Genomic DNA, 24,098 nt, shown 5'->3' on the forward strand with positions numbered 1-24,098 from the left:
CTGTATGACTTATTTCACTTAGCATAATACCTTCCAGGTCTATTTATGCTGTTGCAAATGGCAACATTTCATTCTTTTTTATGGCTGAGTAGTATTCCATTGTATATACACAACATTTTCTTTATCCATCTGCTGATGGACATTTAGGTTGCTTGAATATTTTTTTTTAAATGAAAACATTCTCTATATACTGTTTCATGCATTTCTCCCCCCCCCCAACCCTACAATTTGAAGACAGTTTCATATTTGAATATAGAGTCTTTTTCTCTTTAATGATTATATAATAATCCATGGTATGGCTGTAGCATAAATTATTCAGTCTCAACTTCTGGTTTGGTTCTTATATGCCTTTTTGTTTGTTGATGCCTACACCATTCTCCCAGCTACTCTGCTCCAAACCTTGGAGTATTACCCAAGGTCCTCCTTCCCCATATCTAGTAAATCATACCAATTCTACTTTTACAGTGTTTTTCCTATTTGTCCATTCTTTTTCATTCTCATTACCACTTCCCTGGTTTAGGTCTTAACATTTTCTATAGCATTTTCCTGTCTCCAAATTTTCTATTTCTGTCCATCTTACACACTTGCTTTAGATCAAGTTTCCTAAGGCCAAGATTTGGTTTGTGTTACTACTTTCTTAAAAACCTTCAGTGGATTCCCATTCATGTTTTCCAGTTATGTTTTAAAACTCAAGCAGTGGTCAATAAACTTGATTGATTTAAAAATTCTAATCTGGTGCATTTATGAAATGCAGATGCCTGGATAAGAATGGCTATATGTAGAATCTTTTGTCTGTATTAAAAAAAATTAAAAAATATCCAAGGTGCTTTTGATGCAGTCGGTTGTTGGACCAGTGGAGCCATTAGAATAAAGTACAAGTTTCTCTTCCCGGCGTTCCTTTTCCAAGATGCTTTTCCAGCCCCATCTCTTGCTACTACTTATCTACACACCAGTGCAAATGTAATTCTCGTTGGCTTTCTAGGTGCTCCTCCCACTTTCCAATCAGACCTTTTAAAATGTTCAGGCTTAGTCTCTCAATGAATCCTTCGCAGCCAAAAGTGATCGCTGTGGTCCATTCTTCGAACTGGCTTACAGGTACATTATGCCTTATCTCTTATTTTGGGCTCCCCGCTCCATCCCACCCCCCCGCCCTCAACTTGCAAGATCGCTGTCCGCAGAAACCTAGTTAGTCCTTTCTTAATATTTGTGCCTATAGAGCCTTTTGTACTTTGAGAAAGCAAGGGTCTTAAACAAGAATTTGTAGGATTAGCGCCATTGCCTGAATTAATCTCCGTTGCATATTAAGTGGTTAACTGTTCCTGCCTTATAGTGGAGCTTTTAACACGAGTTTTTGGATTCAATGAACAATATGTGGCACCCAGTCTAATATCTCCCAGAGAACTACAAATCCCAGCGGGCATTGCGCGGAACGTCGGCGGATGTGGTGACGCTAGGGGGCGTGCCGAGTCTGAGGGAGGGGTCGTCCTGCGGGTGGCCGGAGGCTGAGGAGGCTCTGGAGACTGGGGTGAGAGAGAGAGAGAGAGAGAGAGAGAGAGAGCGCGCGTAAGGTGAGCCGATCTGTAGGAGGGGACGCGCTGCCGGGCGCCCCCAGTCTATGGAGCGGGGTAAGATGGCGGAGGCGGAGAGCCTGGAGACAGCGGCGGAGCACGAGCGGATCCTCCGAGAGATCGAGAGCACCGACACGGCCTGCATCGGGCCCACGCTTAGGTACCCTGGGTACCGGGGCCACAGATGGGCGGGCGCGGGCGGGACTGGGGGACAGGCTCCTTCGGGGCTGTGTGTCTGGCCGGCCGCCCACAGGGCCAGCGCCGGCCCCTCCCTTTGGAGAGCCCGGCGAGCGACCTCCACCCTACGCGAGGCGGGTCTCTCTCCGCAGTCCAGACGTGGGGTCCCTTCCCGATCGTCGGCGCCAGCATCCCTGTTACTCTGTAGGCTCCTCCTGCCTCCCTCGGGGCTGGGGCAGCCTTCGTTCTCCCTCCGAGGCTAGCCCGGCGCGGGCAGCCGGAGCGCGCCCGACAGATGGTGGCTCTTAGCAGAGCTTCCCCCTGAGGACATTACCCTTCTGCCTCCGACTCACACCCTGTCTTGCCCTAGACCCCAGTCTTGTTCTTCAGGCAAAACAGAATTCACCCCACTGTCTGTTGCTCGAAAATTAAACTCTTGCCTCTTTAAAGTCACAACCACTTCTCGGAAACGAGTTCCTGAAAATCCTAGGCCTGGAAGGAAGGAAGTTTCCTTCAACCCGCGCGCCCTCTTGGGAGCGGGTGCTCTCTGAGCCCTGTCAGGCGGACGACCTCCCCAAAGGTGAGGTCGTCCTGGTACTCATCGCCGAAGAGACGTTATCTCTCCCCGGTTCCCCGTGACCCTTACTTTGCCCACACACCCCCACTTGAGACGTCAAAACAAGTCGCCACTTATCTCCACTTATTTCACAAAACTTAGGTACCACTTACTATGGACAGTGCAAGACATTTATTAAGCGATTTACAAGTATAACTTATTCAAACCGCATAACAGTCCTATTAGGTAGGTACGATTATTACTCTCATTTTGCAGATGAAGCACAGAGAGGTTGAGTGACTTGCCCAAGGACACAGAGAAAAGAAAATAGGGGAGTCGCGATTCCTGCTCAGGCATTCCGGATCCAGAGTGTGCATTCTTAACTTCTGTTGTTCTGTCTCACCTGGGGATCACCATCTATCCGTACTTTATGTTAATTACTCACCAAGCGCAATTCGAACTACCTTTCTCTTACCCCTCAGTTTATTAGTGTCCTAGAAGTAGCTCATCTTCGTCCTTCCTGTGGCATCTTTTGATCTCCATGCAGCCAACAGAGAGAATTATCTTACCCACCTGTACAGGCTTGGGTCGCTGTTCCTCCGCTCAAAAAAGTTATTACTCACTGCTTGTTTTTTCATGGGGAGAGTTGCCTCATGAAAGTGTTTGAAGGAGGGGCAGGCTGGAGTCTTCACTGCTCATCTCCACCTGCACAGCTTCCCTCTCCAGGGCACATTGTTGGCACAGTTCTCCCAGTGCCATCCCTGGACATGGGACACTACCGTCCTTGGTGGTTTGCTCTTGGTCCCCTACTGCATTGTGATCATGACTGTCATGCTCCTCTCTTTTCACATTTTCTTAAACTCTTAAGGGTGAATGACCCTCATTTCATTATCTACTTTTATAAAAACTAAGGACTACTTACTGGTATTCTACATGCATTATTAATGGTTGTTAATGTTTGGTTTTCATGAAACAAAATGTTATTGGAGTTACTGAATGCTGTTGCAGTATTCTACTGACAATTTTGGCTGCTGAGCTCTATAGTTGGCAGCCAAGCAAAGCTGCTTTGCTTGTAACAATTGAGATTAACAGAGTTTTTAGTAAGGATTCTTCATCAGAAGGCCATCATTGTTGTCTTGTGTAGGTTGTCGTTTTCACTTGCTATCGTTCTTGGTTTATATGATAAGTGACTTTAGTGTTATCAATTTAATTTGTTGTGATTTATTATGTTAGCCCTCCACTGAATAGTAATGCATATTTGTTCAACTGAATTTTGACCTGTAATTTTCCATTATCTTGACTGAAGAATATATATATTATGTTTAAAACATGTTACCCATTCTCCCTAAAATTTGCTTTGTTGTTCTCACTGAGTTCTTTTTGCACCAGAAAGTGGGGTTTTGTTGGGGTAGATGGATGAGGGATCTTTTGTCCTAAGAGGACACAGTAAAAAAAAAAAAAAAGTTTTGAGAACTGCTGCACTATCTTACTAGTTTTAGTTGCTTTTCCTGACTCCCTTTCATCATTATTAGGGGCTTTTCATTTTTGACCTTGTCCTATCTTTGGCAGATAACCCTGAATCCTACTATTGGACCCAAGATTCAATCTCTTGAACATCCTATAATACAAGTAGTATCCACTGTCTTTGTCTTTAGCTTATTCCTGCCCATATTCATAGGGGATGATCTCATCTTTCTTCCTTATTTTATACAGAGGCAGCAGCATGCACAGACTTGATGTTTCAGATCTCATGCTTTACCCTGGGTGCACATCCATAATCATTATCTCCAGGTTTTCCATCACAATCATTAAACAGGTTTGGTAAAGGCAGTAGGCCCTCTTCCCTAACTTTACCCTCAACTGTAAATCTCAAACTGTATCCCTCCCCTTCTTAGTCTTTCCTATTTCTTCCATCTTTTGAGGTAGCATTTTTAAGGCACTGGTTCTTAGCTGTTCCTGAGATAGGTTTTGTAACTGAAGAGGAACTAAATAACAATAATTTGTGGTACCAAATTATTCTTCCAGTTTTACCCCTTTTTGTTTGATGAGCCACAGTTGCTTGATTTTTTTCCATTACATAACTAACCTTATTTTAATCTTGAACATTACATGCAATGTTAGTTGATTTCCATATATCACAAGGAGTGCCTTTCCTTATTTGTTGTATTTCTGAAACTCCCAAGCTTAGCCATACATATAGAGGTTGTTGCCTAGCAAATTCTTTTGGGAAAGCAGCCATCTCTTTCTTCTCTGTCTTCATCTCAAAAATTATTTTGTTAGCTATAAGTCCTGATTTTGCAGATGAGGAAAGAGGCCTGTAACATGTTAGGGCATGTCCTGTTTTTAAAATAATATTGATTCTTGCTTTGCAGTGCTAATACTAAAATATTGATCACAAATCACTCATGAAAAATAGCTTCATATTTTCATTTTTCACATCACATCTGCATATCTCTAGTCTTCTTTCATATCACTTAATTCAGAATAAGCCGTTTACTCACTTTACTCTCTGGGTGCTAGCAATTAACATTCAGTCTTAATTGCTATTTAAGAATTTAAAGCAGACTTTTAAATTTAACAGTGAAATACATTGCCTTTAAAACAATAGCTTTGTTGAGATATAATTCATATACTGTACGGTTCACCCATTTAAACTATACAGTTCAGTGGTTTTTTAGATATATTCACAGAGTAGTGTAACAGTCACCACAGTCTGATTTTAGAACATTTTCATCACCCCCAAAAGAAACTCCATAGCCATCCCATTAGCAGTCACTCTTCATTTTGTCCCTCTTCCCCAGGCAGTCAGTACTTTCTGTCTTTATGGGTTTGCCTATTCTGTTCACGTCATATAAATGGAATCATACAACATTTTGAGGAACTGCCAAACTGTTTAACAAAATGTCTGCCCCATTTTGCACTCCCACCAGCAATGTGTAAGGGTTCTAGTTTCTCCATATCCTTGTCAGCACTTGTTAATATCTTTTTAATTTTAGCCATCCTAGTGAATATGAAGTTGCATCTCACTGTGGTTTTGATTTGCATTTCCCTAATGGTTAATCTTTTCACGTGCTTATTAGTTATTTGCTTATCTTTTTTGCAGCAATGTCTATTCAGATTCTTTGCTCAGTTTTTACTTGGGTTGTCTTTTTATTATTGAGTTGTAAGAGTTCTTTATGTATTCTGGGTGTAAGTCTCTTACCAGGAATAGGATTTGCAAATACTTTCTTCCATGCTTTTGGGTTGTTTTTTTCATTTTTCTTTGTGGTATCACTTGCTACACAAACATTTAAAATTTTGATATAAGTCCAGTGTGTCTAGTTTTTATTTTTTTGCTTGTGCTTTTGGTGTTGTATCTAGGAAGCCTTTGCTTAACTCAAGATTATGAAGATTTGCTTCTGTTTTTTTCCTAAGAGTTGTATAATTTTATCTCTACATTAAGGTCTGTGATCCATTTTGAGTTAATTTTTGCCTATAGTGTAAGGAAGGATGTCTAATTTCATTCTTTTACATGTCGATATGTAGTTGTTCCAGCATCATTTGTTGAGTGCCATTTATTCTTACTCAGATATATTTCTGATTGATTTATCCTGATCTTTTTTCCATGAAATTTATATCCCTTATTTGTGGCAGAAGTGTAACCTTCAAGACTCTGTCATTATATTTATTTGACTTTGCTGTTCAGCCTGACCTCCCTTGTTGAGTGTTCTTACCTGGGAATAAGTTTGCTGTAATGTTTTCAGCTAAAGGATTTCTCTTTTTAGCTTAATTGCTGCCTTCCATTTCTGAGGTTCCTGTATTATAAGAATGATGTGATTGCTACATTTGATCTTGGTAAAGCACTTTAGGGACTGATTCTTGTCTTACCTTATGTTTTGTGTTTACTGCTTGGTTTTAAGATGAACATAAAGTGTATAATGATAGACTCTTATCTATTTGATCTTTTTCATTCTTTTTTTTTTTAAATAAATAAATTTATTTATTTATTTTATTGGCTGTGTTGGGTCTTTGTTGCTGTGCATGTGCTTTCCTTAGTTGCAGTGAGTGGGGGCTACTCTTCGTTGTGGTGCGTGGGCTCCTCATTGCTGTGGCTTCTCTTGTTGCAGAGCACGGGTTCTAGGCGCATGGGCTTCAGTAGTTGCAGCACATGGGCTCAATAGTTGTGGCTCACAGGCTCTAAAGCGCAGGCTCAATAGTTGTGGCGCACGGGCTTAGTTGCTCCGTGGCATGTGGGATCTTCCTGGAGCAGGAATCGAACCCGTGTCCTCTGCATTGACAGGCGGATTCTCAACCACTGCACCACCAGGGAAGCCCCTGATCTTTTTTATTCTTAAAACATTAAACCATTATGTCAACATTATAAAAATTTTGGAAACTATGTTAAGAATTACTTATACTCCTATAACACTGCTGCTGTTGTTTTGGTGCATTTCCTTTGCTTTATGTATTTTGTGGTTAAAAAGCTGTATTCTTGGTGTTGAACAATTTTCTTTCTTGCTTATTTAATTAAGTTGTGTATAAAGCTGCCTCTTACAGAAAAGTAATATGGGAAATATTTTCAAAAGCTGTTTTGCTCAATGTCATTTGATAATTAAATATGGGGAACTGGCTTCCCCACTTACTATTTCTGTGCCTTTGGCCACGTGGCTTTGTTTTCCATCCTCTGCCCTCCCCCATTACGTAAGTTGTTCAGAAACCAGTTAATCGTAATCCTTGGTCCATGACATTCTCTCATTATTGGTCCCTGCATGGACCTCTTTAAGCAATTAGTTGTTTTAATAAGCAACTTATCACCCGAGTGGGCAAATTTTTCTCTTCTTTAAAATGGGGATGATACTGCCTATGTTGCATGAACAGTATTAAAAAAAAAAAGGAGATAAAGCATTCTTCACTGTATGTACACGGTAGTAGTAACTCCGATAATGTGAGTCATCTTCTGCTTTTTACCTTTGAGTTTGCTATGTGGACTTAGGTATTTCTGTTTTTAGAGTTATGTTAATTACAAAACTTTGTGTTTGGAGTGGTTCTTGACTTTTTTTTTCTTCCACTCATATATTTGCGGGATATAATCTTCATCAATAATCAGACCCTGGAAGTGGTTATTTTGAGATAGAGTGGAGAATGGAGGAAGAGATAGGAAACAGTTTTATAAAAGCAATTCAGGTGGTTCTGATATACTCCCTTCTTGACAATCAATGAGGGTAAAGAAATGATCTCCCAGTGCTGATTGCTTATTTTTTAGTAGTAGTTCCCTTTTAAAAATAACATTTTTATATTTTAATTTATAAATGTAATGACTTTTAAAAAGAAGAAACAGACAACAAAAAACTTAATCCTATCACCCTGTCAGAACTCTTATATTTGTATATTTCTTTTAAACTTTTTCCATATTCATGTTATTACATTTTATTAAATTAGAAATATATTATCATGTTGTGTCTTGCTTTTTCAGTTAACATGTTATATACAGTTTTATACATTGTTATTTATCTATATCATTTTAGTGGCTTCTTTCATAAGTTAATTTATTCATTCATTCAACAAATATTTATGGAACAACTTCTATGTGTCAGATACTCTTCCAGGCTCTGGGGTACAACAGGGGACAAAATAGACATGTCCCTGCCCTTTTGGACCTTACCTTCTAGTGGAGCACTCACAGAATAAACAGATACATATAATAATAATGCTGTTTAGTGATTAGTGTTACGTACATTGGGGTATTGTTTTTGATTAGGTGGTTAGAAAAAGTTGTTCTGGCCAAGGTTTCAAAAGAGTGAAGGAGCAAGCCATAGGGCTCTCTGGGGGAAGCACCTTCCAGACAGCAGGCACAGTGTGAAGACTCTCAGGAGAAGCATAGTGGGAGGTGATGGTAGGAAATTAGTGAGAGTCCAGATAGTGTAGACTAAGAAAGAGACATTTTATTTCTATGTTATGGCAAGGTACAAGAGGGTTTTGAGCAGGAAAGTGACATGCTCTAACTTAACAAAGAACATTCTGGCTGCAGTGTGGAGATTGGAATAAGAGAGGAAACAGGAAAACCAGTCAAGGGATATTTGCAGAAATAAGAGCTAAGAGATGGCTGTAGCAAGCGGTAAGATGTTGGGGAGGAGGTGATGAGAAGTAGTTGGATTTAGAATATTTTTTGAAAGCAGAACCACAATGTTGGATTAGTTATGGGGGTTAAAGAAAGAGAGGGATCAAGCATGATTCCAGGCTTTTGGCCTAAGTAAATGGGTAAATGGTGGCGCCATTTATTGGGATAGAGAGTAAAGAGGGAGGAACTTTATTTTTCTTCATAGCACTTACTATTGCCTGACATATATAATTTCTGATTGTCTCCTCCATTAGAATGTGTATTCCAGAAGGGGAGGAATTTTGTTCCTTTTGTTTGCTGCTGTATCCTGGGAACCTAAAAGAGTTCCTGGCATGCAGCTGGTGCTCAATAAGTATTTGTTGAATAAATAGAAGAATAAAATAATTGTACCATGAACTGTTAATTATCTGGGGGGTTAATTAATTGATTTGCAGATAAACTGTCTTAAAAAATGTGACTAGGCTTTTGAGAAAAAGTAAAACTGCTGAAAATCTTGAAAACCTTGACATATCAGAAGTGTTTATTTTTTGGAATTACATATAATTTTAGAGTTCCTCTTTCTCCTCATCAAAAGTATTGGCCTCTAATGCCTGTCATTCTTAAATATTTTTGCAGAGTTGTTAAAAATTTTCAAATTTAAGTATGATAACTTGTGACTAAAATGTTGTGATCTAAGTTAACATTGTATAAAAAAAGCTTAGCATTTGGCAATAAGTTAAAATTTTTGTATATTTGGGGAAAAGGGGGTGGATAGTGTTAATGTTTCAATTACAGTATGGAATAGGATAATGAACTTTTTGCGGTTTGATAAAGAGAAGTTAGATTTTATTTCAATGACTCATTGACTTGTCAAGCAAATTGGAAAAATGAAAAACTGAAAAAGCCTTCTTGTAGCTGATAAGACAGTGCTGGTTTGGCTCAATCAACAATGGCTCTGAGTCTGATTTTATTTGAGCTAAATAAACAACAGTTTTCATTGACACTCTTCCAGTGGAAGGTTATTCTGGTGTCTTATCTGAGCAATTAGATTCAAGCCATAGAAAAATTAGTAGTCACAGAGGGAAATTAAATGGGAGAGTAGCATTTGGCAGTCATTCCTATGTTGGATTTGAAGAGTTTATTAGTTGTTATCAGATCAAATATATAACACTAGTGACATGCATTTCCTAGACATTTTACCTAGTACAGTTCGGAAAATAAAAAATGAATAGGTAAATTATCTTTATTTGTATTGGTTTGAAATATCTAAAAAGTGGAAAGAACAGGATATGAACCATAAATCTAGTATTTTTCCCACTCTCTCTGTTTCCTCACTTTATTAGTTTGTCTTCTATTCTTCCATTGTATTTTTAATTCAAATGTAGGCATATATGATTTTATTTTCTCCTCCTCTTTTATAAAATAAGTAGTGTACTGTATATACAGTTCTATGGCTTAGTGTTTTATATTGTTTCATCAGTATATTTTGGAGATCTGTCCATATCGGTATGCAGAGATTTTCCTTATTCTTTTTTACAGCTACATGGTATAAATATACCATGGTTTATTCGACCAATCCCCTATTTCTGTATATTTGGGTTATTTCCAGTCTTTTTTGGGGCAAAATAATGCAGCAATGAATAACCTTGACTATCTGTCGTTTCTTATTGTACATTTCATATAGTGTCTATGGGATCAGTTCCCAGAAGTGGGATTACTGGGTAAAATGATGAGTGTATCTGTATTTTGGTAGGTATTACACTCTATAGAATAATAGAGATTGCAGCATTTTGTTCTCCTTCTAGTGGTCTCTGAGATTGCTCATTTCTCCATAGCTTTTTCAACAAAGTGTGTATTAGTCTTTTGAGTTTTTGCCAATATGATAAATAACAAATGGTATTTCAGTATAGTTTTTATTTGTAGTGTATTTCTTACTATGAGTGAGGCTGAACATCTCTTCGTATGTATAAATGCTCTGTGTGTGTGTGTGTGTGTGTGTGTGTGTGTGTGTGTCTACCGTCTGTCCATGTCCTTTGCTTATTTTTCTATAAGGTTGGTTGGTATTTTTCCTTTTGATTTGGGAGCACCAGTAAAGAACCTTTGATAGTTTTGCTTTGCTTAAATGCATCAGGAGTGTACAAACTAAAATGGGTTTGATTACTAAAACAAAGAAACTGAAACTATTATTTTTTATGGAATGAAAGTTTCAAACTTGCCTTTCTGTTGTTTTAGTTATAAAGGAACATGGATAAACAGACATTTAAAAAGAATTAAAAAAAATCTTATATCAGGAGGCTATGATAATTTGAAATCAGAAGGTTTTTTTGGGGGAATGTAGAAACATTATTAGATAATGCTGCTTCACATACAAATAAAATTCTTAACAAATCAGAGGATGTCAACATTTCAATAAATTCTTTACAGTGTTATGGTATGTATTCATATGTTTACATAATTTCCAGCATCTACCTAACTAGTATATGAATTAGTTGCAAAAAATTATTGATAAGGACAACAATTTAGTAAAGTTTTGGAAGCAGTTTAGAATTTTAGATGACATTTATGACATAGCTTTAGTTTGGAATATGATATGTATGGATATTAATTAGGTCATTGAGGAAAATAAAGATATTTTGATTCTTTACATCATTGGATTTGATAGTTTTTAGTATTCGCTAATGTAATAATTGATTTAATCCCATACAAAATCAAACTTCCAGCTGAAAACAGCTTGTAGAAATAAAATTAGTGAGTAGCTTATCTATGAAATGTATGAATCTGAGTTGAGATGCTGAGAAACTATGACATTTAATATTTGCTTGGAGGAAATAGCAAAAAATAATGAGGGGGGAGGAGTTAGTAAAAACTGAGTTAAAAACAGAGCTGAGCTTAAACACTTGCAACCTGATGTGCCTAATAGCTTATTTCTTAGAGATGTCTGCTATTGCTGTGGGAAAAAAAGAGTAAAGCCTTTTTTCCGGAAGTGTGGTAGTATCTGCTGGAGTATTTAGACAACAAAGAAGACAGTTTGCTGACTAGCTGATGTTGCATGGATTTTGTTTGAATATTTGAAATAAGGAGAGGTCATTTAAGAAATAGACAATGATAATGAAATATTTTAATATTTTGGCTATTTTAAAAAGCAGTTTGTGATGTGTATCTGTAAGTTATATTTATGTTATATTTTACATTTCTAGATGTCCTCAGAATGTTAAATGTTTTCTTTCAAGTTGCAGGTAACTTAGCATTAATATTTCCCTCACATTTTGACTGATTTTTTGAAGGGTGATTAATTTTGGCTTAACTCTGTTTTGGGGTTATTCCCAATATCCTTCCCCTCTTATTCTGGTTGACAGTTGACTGTTCTCTGTTTCTCTCTCTTTTTCTCTGGTCTCCCCCTTGCCTTGCTGTAGAAAGGAATTAGATGATTTCCAAAAATCTACATGATTGAAAAAAAATACACGTAATAATAGATACATCAAAGGTGGTGAGCAAATTGCGGCAAGGGAAAACAAAGGTAGGAAAGAGAATATGAAGTCAAGAGTGAGAGCTGTTAAAAGATTATGTTTGTTAAGGTAGGCCATCATTTTGGCTCTAGGCTTTGCAGCAGCTAGTGCAAAAACGAGATATGCTTCGTTGTTTGAGTTATGGTGTAAAATTAAAAAGTAGTTACTTTGGAGAAGCACAGCTATTCTTGGTTCTGAGTAAGACCAAGAACTGTTTCTCCCATATGTCCTCACAAAGAAGGCCCTGTATAATGCAACTTTAATATCCATATAGTAAATGCAGCAATATGTGACAGGCTGTTTCTTATATTGTACTTTAGTGAAAGCATATGGCGTAACCAAAGTACAGTTTAGTAAAAGCGTTTTTGCAGGGCGTCAAGGGAATGCAGTTGTCTGCTTGTCTTGGCTTAAATCAAGGCATAGATTTTATAATACCTACAGTGGAGGTTGAAGGTGTATTATCCCACTTACCCCCTTTTTTGGTTATAGATCATTTTGAGAATCTTTTGAATGCTATACACCCTTTCCTTAGTAAAATGCATGTGACCAGTCTTCATAATTTCTAATCTAGATGAGTGTATGTACTACTTTTAGTAGTCAAGGTTTTTGATAAGTGACAAGTATCAATGAGTTCAAGATTATATTTTTTTGCCTGTGTTTTTAGTTAAGTAATACCTATATGTGCTTTAAAAGTAAACCAGCTGTGGGTTGGAATATTATCTTTTTATGAAAGTTGTAGAATATGAATAAGCCACTTTATTCCTTCAAAAGAAGTAGAGTGAGAGAGAGTACCTAAGGATAGGGCCAAGGTTCTTTAGAAGTTACTTGGATTGTGTTCTAGAATGAAATAAATGCCGTTAAAGCCACCATAATTTTATTCCTTAAACAGTCTTAAATTTGATGTTAAAAAAAGACCAACCCACTTTGGCCACTTAAAATATTGCCAACAAATAAAGTAACCATAGATGTTTTGTCTTAAGCTGTGTAATTTAGAATATACTTCCTGGAAAATGTATGCCTTATTAGGGAGGTTATTTACCTGGAATGTCTAGAACCTCCCTGTTGTAGATTTATAATTAAAAAAAATTTAGATGTATAAGTCTCAGTGATTGATAAAATTAATTTGTGTGTAATATATATTTGCAAAAATGTAATTTAGAACTTTAAGGCATACATTGCCTAGTTAAACATCTGAGTGAGCAAGAACTATCACAGTGTAACCAACTAGATCAGGGGTTCCTAACCCCTGGACCATGGACCCATAATGGTCCGCAGCCTGTTAGGAACCCAGCCGCACCGCGGGTGATGAGCATTGGTTGAGTGAGCGAAGCTTCATCTGCTGCTCCCCATCATTCCTCATCCCTTGCATTACCTCCTGAACACCCTTCTGCCCCGTCTGTGGAAAAATTGTCTTCCATGAAACCTATCCTTGGTGCCAAAAATGTTGGGGACTGCTGAACTAAGATTACCTTAATGTGATTTGTGATGATACATATGTACTAGGACTCTATTAAAATACACACCTCCCATTCTTTTTTTTTTAACTTATTTGGTTGTGTCGGGTTTTGGTTGCTTCACATGGGCTCTTCATTGTGGAGCATGGGCTTAGTTGCCTCACTGTGTGTGGGATCTTAGTTCCCTGACTAGGGATCAAACCTGTTTCGCCTGCATTGGAAGGTGGATTCTTAACCACTGGACCACCAGGGAAGTCTTCCCATTCACAGTCTTGAAGATCATCACATTGATATGTATCTTGTACTGTAGTGAACTTACCTTCAGTTACTACTGTGATTTGGTAATCAAATTAGATATGAGCAAAAGCAAAACCAATGACAACAATAACAAACTTGTTAAAAGAACAATTCTATCATTTTTTGAGTATTATTTAGATGTTTCCGGTGTTTAGGAAGCTGGATAAATGTTCTGTTGTATATTAGATAAGTGATAAGGCCATTTGCCAAAAATGATGATTTGGATTAAAATAAGACTTTTGCTGTATTTGTTTTTGATTAAAAAGCTGTGGAGTAACACAGGCTTTCAATTTTGATTGTTTTTGTATACTTGGAAAATTACAAACTGGGAGGAAAGTGTATCTCTTGGCACTGTGATTTTGTATAGTGGAGCACTGGCATCTTGTTACATGTCCAAGCCTTTGCTTTTATTGTTCTCAGTATCTTTATATTTGAAAAGTGCTTTTTTATGTTTTTTTTCCTTTGCAAATTGTGGCTTTCTTTCTTCATATTTGTACTTGATTTTTGTATTTCCCTTCTGTTTCCTGTGAAACATCTGAGCAAGCAAGAATCATCACAGTGTGACTAACTTTCACTTTCTGGGAAAGTTCTGCTGCCAATAAACAATAAAATTTTAAGAGTATTGATATGAAATGTGATCTTACCAAGAAATGTGAATGAAGGAAAACAGTAGACATTGAGCTTGACTGAATCCATGTTATGAAACATTTTTGGTATGGAGTTTGATTTTGGGAAAGACATGTTTGTGTAACACATTAAAAAAAAGGAAAGAAATAAGGGAGCTAGCCAAACATTTTGTTTCTGATGAGGTGAAAGAATTACTTGACATTTGTAAGGGAGAAGTGTACAACAACGATCTTTTGGCATTGGGGTAGCAAAAGAAAGAGGAAAATGAAACGAGAAGAGCTCTGGAAATCTAAAGAAAAACAGGCTATTGGAAGCATTTTAAATGGTAAATGTGGATCTGACTCTATGCATTTATTATTTTCTTTTTTTTAAGTGAAACTTTGTATTTTGAGATAATTGAAGATTCAGCTGTAAGAAATAATACAAAGATCCCCAGTACCCTTTACACGGTTTCCTTCACTGGTAGCATCTTGAGAAACTATAGTACAATATATAAGGACCAAGATATTGACATCATGACAGTCAAAATGGAGAATATTTTCATCACCGCAAGGATCCCTCATGTTACCCTCTTATAACCACGACTATTTTCCTTCTGTCCTTATCTGCACTTTGGGCCCCCAAAACCACTAAACTGTTCCCCATTTCTATAATTTTGTCATCTCAAGAATGTTATATAAATGGAATCATACAGTGTGTAACATTTTGAAATTGGCTTTACTCACTCAGTGTAATTTCCTGGAGATTCATCCAAATTGTAGTGTATCAATAGTTCATTCCTTTTTATTGCAGAATAGTATTCCACGGTATAGCTTTACCACAGTGTTTTAATCATTTACCCATTAAAGGACATCTGGTTTGTTTCCAGTTTTTGGCTATTAAAATGAAACTGCTATAAACACTTCTGTAAAGGTTTTTGTGTGAACACACATTTTCACTTCTCTTGGATATGGTAACTCTGTGTTTAACTTTCTGAAGAACTACTAAACTTTTTTTCTAAAGTGGCAGTACTGTTCTACGTTCCCATCAGCAATGTAGGTGGGTTCCAGTTTTTCCAGATCCTTGCTAGCATTTGGTATCACTATCTTTTATTTTAACCATTCTGATACAGGTGTAGTAGTATTTCATTGTGGTTTTAATTTGCATTTTTTTAACTGCTAATGATGCTGAATATCTTCTCATATGCTTATTTGCCATATGTATATCTGCTTTGTTGAATTGCCTCTTCATGTGTTCTGCCCAATTTCTTTTAAAAAATTATTTTATTTTATTTTTTTATTTTATTTTTTCCAATTTCTAATTGGATTTTAAAAATTATTTTTATTTTACTTTATTTTTGGCTGCATTGGGTCTTTATTGCTGTGCGTGGGCTTTCTCGAGTTGTGGTGAGTGGGGGCTACTCTTCGTTGTGGCACTCAGGCTTCTCTTTGTGGTGGCTTTCTTGTTGTGGAGCACAGGCTGTAGGCGTGTGGGCTTCAGTAGTTGTGGCACATTGGCTCAGTAGTTGTGGCTCGTGGGCTCTACATTGCAGGCTCAGTAGTTGCAGCGCATGGGCTTAGTTGCTCTGTGGCATGTGAGATCTTCCTGGACCAGGGGTCAAACCTGTGTTCCCTGCATTGGCAGGCAGATTCTTAACCACTGCACCACCAGGGAAGCCCTTCTAATTGGATTTTTTTTAACTGTTGAGTTTTGAAAATTCTTTATATATGCTAGATACTAGTCCTTTATTGGGTATGTGGTTTGTAGACATTTTCTCCCACTTTGTGGCTTGTCTTTTCACCCTCTTAACAGGGTCTGTTGCCAGTCAGAAGTTTTTTATTTTGATGAAGTCTGAGTTACTGATTTTCCCTGTATGGAGTATGTTTTTGGTGTCAATTCTAAGAACTCTTTGCCTAGCCCTAGATCTTGAGGATTTTCCCCTGTGTTTTTTTTTTTATCCTAAAAGTTTCTAGTTTTACTAAATTGTAAAGTCTGTGATTCATTTTGTGTTAATTTTTTTAATTTTGTAATTTTTGTATATAAGGAGTGAGACTTCAAAATTTCTCTCTCTCCTTTTTTTTGGCCTATGGATAGCCATTATTCCACCACCATTTATTGAAAAGGCTGTTTTTCCTCTAATTAACTGCTTTTGCATCTTTGTGAAAAGCCACTTGGGTATATTGTGTTGATCTATTCTGGGGTCTCTCTTTTCTCTTGATCTGTATGTCTGTCCCGCTGCCAGCATCACAGTCTTGATGACCGTTTGATAATGGGTAGACTGGTTCCTCCCACTTTAATCTTCTTTTTCAAAATAGTTTTAGCTCATTTAGCTCCTTTATCTTTCCGTATAAATTTTAGAATAATTTTGTCTGAATCTACAAAAGTATCTTGCTGGGATTTTGATAGGAGCTGTACTAAACCTGTATATCAATTTGTGGAGAACTGACATCTTTACTTCATGCGTTTTCCAGTCACACACATGGTATGTCTCTCAATTTGTTTAGTTCCCTTTTGATCTCTTTTAATGAGCATTGTGTAGTTTTTTGCATACAAACTCAGTCCATATTTTGTTAAATTTACACCTCAGTATTTCTTTTTAAAAAAGTGATTGTAAATGGTACTGTGTTTTTAATTTTAATGTCATTACGTTAATTGCAAATATGTAGAAATACAGTTAATCTTTGGATGTTTATCATATCTTTGTAACATCCTTTATTAGTCTAGGACTTTTTTTGTAGATTCTTTGGAGTTTTCTATGTGCATAACAGTGTCACCCGCAATAAGGGTAGTTTTAGTTTTTCTTTTCCAATCTGTATGCCTTTTCTTCAACTTTGTTTCACTGGCTAGAACTTTCAGGACTGTGTTGAATAAGACTGGTGAATGTGGACATCTTTGCCTTGTTCCCAGTCTTAGAAAGCATTCAATCTTTCCCCCACTAAGTGTGGTGTTAAGTTGTAGGATTTTTGCAAATGCTGTTTATCAAGTTGAGGAAGTTTCTTTACATTCCTATTTTTGGAGATTTTTTATCATGAAAAAGTGTTGAATTTTGTCCAGTGCTTTTATTGCATTGATTGATATAATGATGTGATTTTTCTTCTTTAGTCTTGTGGATTACATTGATTGATTTTGAATATTGAATGAGGCTCCCTTCCTGGAATAAACCTAACTTAGTCAGTGTGTATACTTCTTTTTATATACCTTGAATTCTACGTGCCCATATTTTCTTAGGGATTTTTGTGTTTATATATATGAGGAATATTGGTCTGTAGTTTTGTTTATTTACCTTTTTGCTGTCTTTGTCTTATTTTGATGTTAGGGTAGCTTCAGAACAATGAATTGGGAGGTGTTTCCTCCCTTCTCTTCTGTTTTTTCCTCTTCTCGTCTATTTCCAAGAACAGACTTTAGAATTAATCGATTCATAATTAGATTAATTCTGCTTTAGGCATTTTGTAGAATTCTCTAATTAAACCATCTAAGTCTGGAGATTTATTTTTTGGGAGATCTTATATTACAAATTCACTTTCCTTCATAATTCTAGGGCTATATAAATTACTATTTTCTAGTGGGTGAATTGTGATAATTTATCATTTTTGAAGAATTGGTTTATTTCATCTAAGTTGTCAAATTTATGTCAAAAGAGTTTATTGTTCTCTTTTTTATTATCCTTTCAATGGCTACAGGGTGTGTAGTGATATCTGTGGTTTCATTCCCTATCTTGATAATTTGTTAGGTGTCTGTCAATTTTATTGGTGTTTTCAGAGAACCAGACTGTTTTCATTGATTTTCTGTATTGTTTTTCTGTTTTCTATTATATTGATTTCTGCCCTCATCATTATTATTTCATGCCTGCTGTTTGTTTTTTGTTTCTTGTTTTTGCTCTGTAGGTTTTTGAGGTTTATAGGAGCTTCAAATACTGACTTGAGGTTTTTCTTCTTTTCTAATGCTATAAATTATCTCTAGTGCTATAAATATCTCTCCCAGCACTGCTTTACCTGTGTCCCATAAATTTTGATATGTTGTATTTTCATTTTCATTCAGTTTAGTGTATTTTTTGATTTCCCTTTAGACTTCCTGTTTGACTCATGAATTATTTAGAATTGTGTTGTTTAGTTTCTAAGGGTTTGAATATTTCCTGTTATCAATTTCTAGGTTGACTCCATTGTGGTTGGAGAACATACTGTGTATGATTTCAGATGTTTTGAATTTGTTGAGGTTTGTGTTATGGCCCACAGTATGGTCTTTCTTGATATATATTCTGTGGACTCTTCAATGTGTATTCAGTTGGGTAGAGTGTTTTATAAATGTTGATTAGATTCCCATTGGTTGATGGTTGTGTATTTTTCTATATCCTTGCTGACTTTCTGTCTGTTTCAATTGTTCAGAGAGGGGTGTTGAACTCTCTGAAGTATAAACTGGAATTGTCTACTTCTCCTTTCAGATCTGTCCACTTTTGCTTTACATATTTAACAACTCTGTTGCTTGGTACATATACATTTAGAATTGCTATGTCTTCTTAGTGGATTGAGCATTTCATTATATAATGACCTTTTTTGTCTCTGGTAATTTTCTTTGCTATGAAGTCTACTTTATCTGATGATAATACAGTTATCCCTGTTTTCCTTTGATTATTGTTTGCATGATATATCATTTTACATTTTTTATTTTTAACCTGCCTATATCATTATATTTGAAATGAATTTCTTGCTATAGCATATATTTGTGTTTTTTCATCTACCCTGTCAGTATATCTGGTATAATTAGAATATTTACATTGAATGTAATTATTGATATGCTGAGTCTTAACTCTGTTATTTCATTTATTGTTTTCTGTTTATTCTCTCTTTTGTTTTTCTGTTTTCTTTTTCATGCCTTTCTTTGAATTACTTGAGCATTTTTAGAGAATTCCATTTTAATTTATCTAATGTTTTTGAGTGGACTCTTTGGTGGTTTCTCTAGTGTTAGCATTGTTTTTATTTAACTTCCTACATTTTACTAGTGTCATCATTTTCCACTTTGAGCGATGTATAGAAACTTCACCCCCCTTTATATCCTTTTATTTATCCATATTTTTGCTTACTGTGTCCTTTTTTCCCTTCTGATGTTCCAAGCTTCCCTTCCCTTCCCTTCCCTTCCCTTCCCTTCCCTTCCCTTCCCTTCCCTTCCCTTCCCTTCCCTTCCCCTCCCCTCCTCTCCCTTCCCTTCCCTTCATCATTTCCTTTCTGTTTAGAGAACATCCTATAGCCATTCTTTTAGAGTAGGCATGCTGGCAACAAATTCTCTTTACATGGGAATGGATTAGTTTTCCTTCACATGAGAATGTTTTGATTTCCTCTTCATTGCTAAAGGATATTTCTCCTAGGTGTAGAATTCTGGTTGAAAAGTGCTGTGCCACTTCTTTTTGGGCTCCATGGTTTCTGATGAGAAATTTGCTGTCATTCAAATTATTTTTCCCTTCTAGGAAAGGTGTCATTTTCCTCTGGCTAGTTTCAAGATTTTTTTCTGTCTTTAGTTTTCAGGAGTTTAATTATAATATGTTTTGGCATGGATTTCTTTGGGTTTATCCTGTTTGGGATTTGCTGATCTTTTTGAGTCTATAGGTTTATGTCCCTTGCCAAATTTGGGAAGTTTTTAGCCATTATTTCTTCAAGTGTTTTCTTGCCTCACCCTTTTTCTACTCTCCTTCTGGGACTTTGGTAACATGAATGTTAGATTTTTTGGCATAGTCCAACAGCCCCTGAGGCTCTGTTTGTTTCTTTCAGTTTATTTTCTCACGTTGTTCTGATAATGTAATTTCTCCTGTTCTATCTTTCATTTCACTGAGTCTTTCCTCTGTCCCTTCCACTCTGTTCTTGGGTCCATCCACTGAGTTTTTAGTTTCAGTTATTGAGTTTTTCAGTTCTAAACTCTTCATTTGATTATCATTTCCTGAATTTCTTTGTTGAGGCTCTCTTTTTGTTTCAAACGTTCATAATTGTTGAATCATTTTTATCATAACCACTTCAAAATCTTCATCATAATTCTGACTTCTCTGTTGTCTTGGTCTTGGCACCTGGTGATTGTCCTTTTTCATTAGTTATCAAGAACCAGGTATGAATAATGATTTTTAATTGAAATCTGTACATTTTCATATTATGTTATGCGGCTCTGGTTCTCATTTAAACCTATTCTTTTAAGTGGCTTTGACACCACTTTGGCAGGAGAAGGTGTGGGTTACTACTTCAGTACTGCTAGGTGGAGGTGGGTGTCCACTTGGCCTCTGTTGACACCTGAGACGGGCTCCTCATTACTGCTGGAGATGGCAGTTCTGACTCCATACTTGGTCTCCGTGGTGTGGGAGAGGGGGTTGTAATCATCTGGTGGGGATGCAAGTCCTAGATCCCTTCTTGGCCTTCGCTGACACCCTGACTGAGGTGTTGTGTGTTTTGTTATCACCTGTGAGGGTGGAAGTCTAGGTTTTCTTTCTGCCTGTGGTGATGTGGGTATGGGTGGCCCCTCTCCCCCCACCGCCATGGTGTTTATCTTGAATAGAAGAGTGATTGTATAAATATTTTCTGTCTTGGTAGGCTGCCTCTTTTGTTATCTTGTGGCTAGAGAGAGCAAGCTTTTGTTGGGGCTTTTGTTTTTTTTATTTGCACCTGTTTGTGTTTCTGGGTTGTGGGTTGTCAGTCTCTTTATTTCCAAGTCTGGGATGTGAAGCAAAAAGAAACACAGTAAACTCACCATTGTGTCATTCGTTTTGTCCTGAGGTCCCAAGCCAGTTTGCTGCCTTCTTTCCACCTTTCAGTTTTTCTTATTTTTGTTTTACATGTAATGTCTAGTTTTTAGTTATACTTATTAGGAGCAATAGGAAAAACTATGTCTGCTGCATCTTTCCAGAAGTGCAAGTCTTATTATAAGCCTTTTAATTTTCAAATTATTTTTATTTTTGTAAGTATGCTGCATACTTATTAGTAAAAATAAAATCAAGCAGTATAGAAGAGTATAAAGATGACACAAGTACATATCTGGCAGAAATCTGTTTCTGAGAAATAACCATCATTAACTTTAGGTGATTATCACTCCAGATCAATATCACATTACACAAATACACAAATAGGAGGATGAGAAGAAGAAAACAATTTTCATGAAGAATGGATATACTATAATACTATTTCTAATAAAAAGTATTACATTTAATTTTACTTGAAAAGGAAACTGAAATGAAACTTAAAGAATTGTTGAATTTCAGGTAAATGTATTTCATCACAAAAGCTGTTCATTTTTAAAAGATCTTTTAAACTTAAGAAGGTAAAAAGTCAGTTTCTATATTTGTGCTTAAAAAAAAGTCACATGCAGTTTTAGGCAGTATGAATTGATTTCCCATTATGGAGGAAAAGGAAAGCTAGTGCTTTTTCCTTTTCTCGTAACAGCTTTATTGAGATATAGTTCACATAGTATGCAATTTACTCATTTAAATTGTGCTATTCAGTGGTTTTAGTACATTCTCAGGCTTTGTAATTTCTCCAGAGAAAAATCCCCCCATACCTTGTTAGGTGTTTGGCTGCTGGAATACCCATGTATGGGGTGCATGTGTAGGGTTTTGACTGTTCCATATTGTCTTTCAATTAATCTGTTTTCAGTGCTTCTGTTATTCTTGGCATTCTAAATCCTGACCTTCTCCATGGTTATGGCTGGTACCCGGACTCCCTTTCGGATTTCATTAACTTGGCAAATACTCAAGGCTCTTTTATATATTATTCTGCTTCATCCTTACTGCCTCAACAACTTTTCTTCCAGAAATTTGTTGGTATATCTTGTTAGCTACAGGTTCTTTTCCTGTTCTTTTTGGAGTAATGGGTTTACCTTTTCCTTTAATGGGATAGATAAATGCATGTGGCTGTTTCATCACATTGAAATAGAATTCTGGAGGCCACAGTTAACTCATGCTAGCTTATGTTGTTACCCTCTAGAGTGAAGCCAGTATACGTTAAATAGTGGATATTCACTAGAGTTTTAAACATGAAGGATAACTCTAAACAAGACTTTCCATAGCTGCTAACTACCCTGTCCCATCTCCCATTCCTCATTTTTTAATACTGTTTCATACCATGTGATGACCCTCTCCCATTTATGGAACTCTTTCACTTCTCCTAATTTTCCTTCCACTTATTTTCTGTCTTTTCCTCCTCTTCCCTTGTTTTACACTGCTGGTCATTTCTAATCCAGTGTAGCTTACTTTTCCCTATCCATGATTATCCTGTAGAAGTCTTATTCATGTATGTGTTCCAATGTTACATTTCTTCTTTTACTTTCATATTTTGTAAAAAGTATATTAGTTTAAATGATCTTCCTTTAAACTTTATTATTTTCTATTTTACGTGAAATTATTTTGTGTCATATCTGTGAATGTGTGACTATTTTTAAACTCTAATGGCTTTTAAATATTTTATAATTTTATCAGTTTATTATAAAAAAGAAACAATTTAGAAGTATATAAGTAAAATTCCCTCTCTTCCCCACTCTAAAATTACCCCTTCAAAGCATTATTAGTAGTTTGATGTGTAGTTTTCTAGACTTTTTTCTATGCTTATATAAGCATGTATATATACGTACTCACATTTGTGTATACACACATAGTCTTACGGTTTTTCTTTTTAGCTAGGAATTACCATATACATTTTGATACACATCTATTTTTTTCTACTTAACAGTATATAAATATGTCAGATATCTTTATGAATTGAAACTTCTGGCTCTACTTCCGTTCTTTTTAATAACTGCAGAATATTCTGTTGGAATTAATACTCCTCTCTTGATGGACATTTAGATGATCGCCTTCTTCTCCCTCCCCACATTATGCTTACAAAAAAATTTGTTTTTTCATAAATATCTCTTTACATATTGATACTGGTATTTCTGTAGGATAAATTCTTAAATGTGGGATTGTTGATATAAGCTTTGTAAATTTAAAACTTTGATAGGTACAGCCAATTTTTGCCCTATACTTTTTTCGTTCCAAATTAATTTACTGTGAAAAATTTAAAATTCAAGTTTGAAATCGAGAAAATAGTATGATAAATTCCTGTAAAGCTTTCTCATAGTCTTAACAGTTATCAACACACAACAAATCTTGTTTCTTCTTTACCTCTCACTGCATACCCCTTCTCCCCATGCCAGCCTTGGCTAATTTTGAAGTACATCCTAGACATCATATCAATTTATCCATAAACATATCAGAATCACCTGTATTACTTCTGGAAATTTTTGCTTTAATTTACAAATCTTTGCTTCATATGTACGCTCCTAGGAACTTATTTATTGAGTGAATCAGGGACTGCCTATAGTTCGTCTGAAATTATCCTTTCTGGCAATTATGAGGCAGCAAGGCCAGTTTTCTAAGGTCACACCTAAAACTGTATAATCAGCAAATAAGATATAACTTTTGTTTCCATTCTCTTTGGGGGTGGGGATGGGGAGGGAAAGAAAGGGGAAGAAAGGCATACATTCAGGTCAGCCAAAAGAGTTTTCAAGTCTTTAGGGTATAAGAGTAAATAACAATAAAAGAAGTCCTTGTTTATCTCACTGAAAACTATCATCTGATCTTTCAGAAGACTTTGCCTATAGTTCCTAGCTCCTGTGCCAAATTTTAGGAATAGACTCTAAGGACTTTTTTTTTTTTGAGCTCATAAATTTTTTATCGAGAGTCTTAAGTTAAGTAAGGGTCCATAAAAGCCTCATGCAATTGATATTCTTTGTTATAAGTCATTGCATTCATTGAGGTTGCTGGCATGTAATTGTAATGGATTATTTAGTATGTACAATACTAGTGGATTATTTAGTAACATACTGCATTTTTTTTTTTAAACTGAGGATGGACAA

At 36.3% G+C, this 24,098-nt stretch overlaps 1 protein-coding gene across 13 annotated transcripts in view; it reads left to right on the forward strand.

Moving 5' to 3' along the window:
* The first annotated feature begins 1,467 nt into the window (after positions 1-1,467).
* The window catches only part of EXOC6B (exocyst complex component 6B), a 648,544-nt gene continuing 625,913 nt past the window's right edge, over positions 1,468-24,098 (forward strand). For 12 of the 13 annotated variants that reach the window (XR_009054872.1, XR_009054873.1, XM_057743615.1 and 9 more), the window contains exon 1: positions 1,468-1,728. Coding sequence is in view for 10 of the 13 variants with exons in the window: in XM_057743615.1 (XP_057599598.1) it covers positions 1,616-1,728 (113 nt within the window). In the remaining 3 variants the exon portion in view is untranslated. The remainder of the gene's footprint in view (positions 1,729-24,098) is intronic. The other variant, XM_057743617.1, reaches the window with a different exon arrangement.

Source organism: Hippopotamus amphibius, chromosome 7 (assembly GCF_030028045.1).
Source record: "Hippopotamus amphibius kiboko isolate mHipAmp2 chromosome 7, mHipAmp2.hap2, whole genome shotgun sequence".
Lineage (NCBI taxonomy): Eukaryota > Metazoa > Chordata > Mammalia > Artiodactyla > Hippopotamidae > Hippopotamus > Hippopotamus amphibius.